The 6,287-nt window shown below is 33.2% G+C and overlaps 1 protein-coding gene across 1 annotated transcript; it reads left to right on the top strand.

The window, feature by feature from the left end:
- Positions 1-2,496: 2,496 nt before the first annotated feature.
- Positions 2,497-3,967, top strand: LOC112516003 (probable WRKY transcription factor 70). The gene is made up of 3 exons (XM_025123011.1): positions 2,497-2,873; positions 2,969-3,070; positions 3,163-3,967. Exons 1-3 carry the CDS (start codon positions 2,557-2,559, stop codon positions 3,716-3,718), a joined length of 975 nt encoding a protein of 324 aa, XP_024978779.1. The 5' UTR covers positions 2,497-2,556; the 3' UTR covers positions 3,719-3,967.
- The last annotated feature ends 2,320 nt before the right edge of the window (positions 3,968-6,287 follow it).

Genomic DNA, 6,287 nt, shown 5'->3' with positions numbered 1-6,287 from the left:
GGGGTCTGTTTGTTAGCAGCCTAATGAGTTCAATGAGACTCACAACTTATTCATTCAGCTATACATGATTGTTTAAAAGTAGCTTAATGATATCGAACGTGACTTAATCCGTAATATAGGGGGCTTAATGTAAAAAGCAAGTTTTTTTTCCATACATGTCTCTCACAATTAAAAAAAACGCTCCTTTCTCTATGAAGAAAATCTTCTCAATTTACACAGACAAATTAATTCACACATGACTTAATAGAAACCAACCAAACTGCCCCCAAGGTCACATGAAAACACGCTCCTGCAATGGTTGCGTCTATATAATATTAATCTTTAAAAGAACGATTATTTGTTATAAAAACTAAAAAGTTTCATTTGAAACTATATTATTATTTATCAGATACCTAACGGATTAATCCGATACCTGACAAGAATCCCTTCTCTTCGAACCCACCAGGGATCAAACGGGATGTGGCAAGGATAGAAGTACAGACATAAAGCGGGTATGAAATGTTCGTTCAGATACCCATTCACGACTTAATTCTTTTCTTCATTTTCATCCCTGAATAGCACCCAACGACTGATTCACGTTTTCTATTTGACGATATCTTCGCAGGAGCTTCCATCACATCCCATTTTCCAAATCAGGAAGAAACAATCGATTAAAATTATTTAATTCTCTCAAAATCATTGTCAATTAAAAAAACAAACCCCAGAAAGATGTATTTATTTAATTAAATAACGTGGGTCATTAATTGTCATTCAATGCAAAGTGTCTTTATTGTGGACAGCAACATTTGTTTTATTTACTTTTCAAAGTAAATGAAGGTCAATAGCTTTTTGAAATTTCTGGGAAAATCGGCTCTCCTAGTTTTTCTCACATTCTAGAACTTACGATATGGAAAGATCAATGCCGTCATAAGAACACGACGAAATTAAAATTCTATATTTTTCGATTCAGTATTTAACTATATCTGAATCTACTTCCTTCTCATATTCTTTCTAACAAGAGTCACTATAATATGTTTGATGTGGATTTGGTACTTGTGATTAGGGGTGAGCATAGACGGGTACCCCTCCTATTTGATAGGAATCGGCGGTTCTTGAGATATTTGAACTAGAACCGGTTAGAGCGGTTCTTGAATTTTTGGAACGGGAACAGATTCCGGTTCCGGTTCCGGGTACCCGCTTTCTAAAATATTAAAATGTTGTTATTTAGAAATAAAAAATAAAACATTGCCAAAACACTAGATAAATAAACACGAATACAAATTATACGAAATAATGGTTACAAATATTGTTTAACGATTACAAACCATAGTAGACTAATAGTAAATGTTGAAAGTTTAACGATTACATACTATAGTTGTAAATGTTTAAAGTTTAATGATTACATACTATAATTCGATGAAGACAATTCGTGAGAGACTTCAGGCCTGAGAGTATGAGTCGATGAGGCACAGATGCGGGACCAAAAATCTAATCTAGAGTTCTAAGTTCTTGAACTAATTTAAATTTAGAATTAAAAAAATTAATTATTATTTTAATTGAAAAATACCGGGTACTCGCCAGTTCCGGTTCAGAGTACCTGCCGGTTCCGGGTACCTGGTCCCGAAACTGGTCCCGACGGGTAACGGTTCCGAAAAATTGAGAACCGGAACCATTCTCAATCGGTTCTGAATTTTAGGAACCGGAACCACTCATATCAGTTCCGGTTCCGGAACTGGCATTTCCAAGGCAGTTCCAGTTCCGCAAATGGGTACCCAATTCCGCTGCTCACTCCTACTTGTGATATTCAATTTGTTTTGATCATGGTTCCTATAAGGCTGTAACTAACGTTTACATTAGTTCTGTTGAGAAGGGTAATAAAAGATCTCCGCCCTTAGATCAATCATAATTAAAAATCAATGGTAATGAAATGTGCACCGGATCAATTCTCGTATTAAACGTAATCCACAAATTGAGAGTAAGATTAAAGTGACCAAATATTCAGATGTCATCTTATACATCTCACCTTAATTTATTCGAAATTTTGGAGAATGCTACGTAAGGTGTGATGCTTGGAAAAAGACAAAAATTAAATGCAGGTTAAATGAACCCATTCTTCATCTCATCATCCAGCAGAATATACCGAAAATAGAAAAGGGGTTTACCGTCTTACATTTTGGGCCACAAATGTTTCAAAATTCCCGAAAATGCCACAAAAATACTTTCCCACCATGCAAATCGGGAAGTCGGGTCGGATCTTTTGGTGACAAATCGTTCCCTATAGAACCACTTTACTTGGGTTTTCAATTATTGGTGGGAGAAAAGCAAGATAGATGACGAGTGAATGACGCACAAAGATGACGTCATACCTCAGTTTTTCTAGATTTATTTTTACTTTCAGAAATTTCCCAGAAGTTCATGTACTTGCTTCCTATCACCTTCCTTTCTCTCTCTAAAAGTACACCCTCCTTCTCTCTCTAAAAAACATATATAAACCAGATCTCACTCCAACTCCACTTTACAGTAAACGAGATATCCATAGATACACATCTGAAGTTATCCATTTCTCTGTAATCCGAAATGGAGAAAAACAAGAGAAGATTAACCGAAACCCTAATTAGAGGCCAAGATTCTGCAAAAAGGCTGCAGAAGTTGCTTCCCCGGAGAGAGAATGATGATGGGTCGGATTCTGCTTACTGTCTTGTGATGGAAATACTTGGATCTTTCTCCGGTGGTCTTTTGTTGTTGGATGGTTGCGATTCCGGCGAGTTTTCTGGAGTTCCGGCGAGTCCCCATGTGGGTAATTTGGCTTCTTCTGTTGACCAGACGCCGGAAGTTCACTCCGGCAAGAAACCGGCGGCGGCTGTGAAGGAACGCAGAGGTTGTTACAAGAGAAGGTATGTGCTACAAAGTTTAATTTATTAATGCAATTAAACATATTGTACAAGAAATTGAATTAAAAATATGTGTTTTCTTGATTAAAATCTTGCAGAAAGACAATAGATTCAAGGGTCAAGATTAATGATACAGCTGATGATGGTTATGCATGGAGGAAATATGGCCAGAAAGAGATCCTCCATTCCAAACACCCAAGGTCCTACTTCTTAATTTCGCATTTGTTTTTTTATTTATTTTTTGATTAATACAACAAACCAATTAAATTTGTTTATTTTTGTGGTTGTGCAGGTGCTACTACAGGTGCACCCACAAACCTGTTTATGGCTGCAAAGCACAAAAACAGGTTCAGAAATTGGAAGATGGATCGAACCGATTCCACATCACATATTTTGGCCAACACACCTGCCCAAGTCCAAATGCTTTCTCGCACTCACCACTTGTCCTTGATTTCAATGATTCCAAAAACGATCATTATTTCTCAAACAGCCCTTCAACTATTACAAATATCCACAATGAGCCCTCCGTCAAACATGAAGTTGAATCCAAGGCCCAAAGTATTGATGTATCCGACACCATTTCGTCGGCCAATGATGACCGCTCATCTCCTGTTTTAGGGTGGGACGAGATATTGGGTTACGGTCATGGTCATGGTCATGGGCATGGTCATGAAGCTGCAATATCGTTTGTGGGATTTGATCATGAAGATTCTTCTGTAACTACCAGCTCTCATGATCATTTTCGGATGGATTTTCTCAACACTGGAAGTTACTTAAATGATCTTTTTCTCGATGAAACCCTTTCCGAGGTTAATTTGATGAGTGGAGCCTTTCCTAGGTTTGATTAGTCAAATTCAAAGTGAAATGCAACTTGTATCGAATATAGTACAAATTATCATATGAGAACGGTTCTAAACTTGACCATCAACGCTGTGATCGTTGAACCCTTCTCTAGACTTGTACATTATATAATTATCTTTCTTTGGCACGTACGACTCGATTATAACACAGTCTAGAAGTCTTGGAAGTGAAAGACAAAAGCAGGTTTTGTAAATACAGAATGTTATTACGTATCGGTTGTTTTTGCAACCCTTTTTTTAATATTACAAGTGCATTTCAGATTTTAGTGTACGTTAGCTGTAGAATAGGCATGGGTAGAGGTGTAATATTTTATATATCCTTGTTTATCATGCCGAATAAAAGATATTTTTATTGCAGATATGAATGTTAGCAATAGAATATTGTGGTTTATTTGCTTTTTGATGATATACGTTTAACTATATCACATAATTAAAGGTCGGGACCATGATCAAGCCAATAAACAAGTATGGTAGTGGGAAAAGCATAAAAAGCACAAGTTTGACTCATCTGCAAATAATGATGATTTTAAATATCACTATCTAATAGGTTTATTTACGCATGGATAGGTAAATAATGCAATACATACATATATATATATATATATATATGTGTGTGTGTGTGTGTGTGCGGAGGTTTAAACGGGAACACCTCCATTTTACGAGAACACCCTTATCACATGTGATAAAACGCGTAAGGAGACCCTGTGATGTGCGGACGACGTATTTTACGACTTAGGTCGCGTCAAAAGTTGTTTGTGTCTATGATTTAGCATCACATGTGATTGTTTTGATGGATTATAGTATTATATCAACAACACCCTTATCACATGTGATGTGAATACTTGTGAGGGGGCTTAGTGGTGTAAGGGCGACTTGGCCCACAACCAAGATCACATCGAAAATCGTATGCGTCTCTAAGTTAGTATCATATGTGATAACAAAATAGTATCACATGTGATTGTCTATAGTAAAAAGGGCATTCTCACGTTCTCGTTTGAACCTTTATATATATATATATAGAGAGAGAGAGAGAGACTTGGGATCATGTGAGACCAAAGATTTTTCGTCAGACCCGTAAAATCAATTTTCAATCCTTGGATTAGATCTACAATTTGAACATTCATAATCACAAAATTGTCACAAGACTTCTCAATAATCACGAAATTGTCACCGTACAACTTTAGTTCATTAGATCATTAGCTCATAAAGTTGATTCATGAACATAAATTGGTCTAACGGGTCTCACAAAAAACCTTTGGTCTCACATGAACCCATATATATATATATATATATATACATATACATATACATATACATATATATATACATATATATATACATATACATATATATATATATATCATTTTACTTTGTTGTGAGTGAAAAAGAGGTAATATTCTTACCGACACTAGCATGTTGTTTGTTTCTACTAATAAATTAAATGATATTTTGAATGTTTCCCCCCTTCTCTCTCTCTCTCTCTCTCATATATATATATATATATATATATATATATATATATATATATATATATGTGTGTAAATTTAAATTGATAATATTTTTATAAATTTTGTAGTTAGCAAGATATGTTTTAATGGGATATTTGGTCCAAACATAAGATGCATTTTTTTATATTATTACTTTTAATTTTTAAATTTAAATCAATTTCTTCTATTATAACATTATCTTCAAACGGTTGACAAATCTTTAATTTTACAGGTCTTGATAATTCAAGACCTGTAAATCCAATTCTTTTTGCCGACCAATCATTTTGAACGACACTTATGTTGACACGGCAAATCATAAGGTCTACCATTTTATTGTAAATCAGTATATCATAATAATTTTTACAATAAATAATAATTATTAAAGAATATTTTTTTATGTTTTATGATTTATTAAAATATCTCTCCTTTTATTAGGTAACTTTATTTTTAGCATTTTATTGAAAAAGATTTTAACACTCAATTATAAATATCATTATTTAAGATTTTTGATATTCACTAATAAATCAATATCTATACTATATTATAAAGCATTTGGCAAAAACTCTTAAAAACTCTTAAAAATTCTTAAACCCGTTCAACCTTATCCGATTTCATCCCATATCTGAATTCGTGTAACTAACTGCAGATAAACACAATCAAATACATGATAAACATCTCATTTTAAATATAAAAAATCCAAAATATAATTAGTATAATCATTAAATTCTAACATAATACTTAATTATTATCTTTATAAAATTTATAATATTAAACCAAAAATAAATTGTTTTATTATTGAACTTAAATTAAATTATATAAAAAAAATTCTATATTATAAATCATTTGACAAAAACTCTTAAAAACCACTTTTTATGCGTAAAGTACTGTTTATTAATGTCACTTAAAACTCAATATTACAAGTAGATTGTGAAGCTCCATATCTGAATTCGTGTAATTAATTGCAGATAAAAATAATCAAATACAAGATAAACATCTTATTTTAAATATAAAAAATCTAAAATATAATTAGGATAATCATTGAGTTCTAACAGAATACTTAATTATTATCT

This window comes from Cynara cardunculus, assembly GCF_001531365.2.
Source record: "Cynara cardunculus var. scolymus isolate 2C chromosome LG 1, CcrdV1, whole genome shotgun sequence".
NCBI classification, from domain to species: domain Eukaryota; kingdom Viridiplantae; phylum Streptophyta; class Magnoliopsida; order Asterales; family Asteraceae; genus Cynara; species Cynara cardunculus.
The sequence above is the reverse complement of the archived record's forward strand: the minus strand, read 5'-3'. Positions and strand labels throughout refer to the sequence as shown.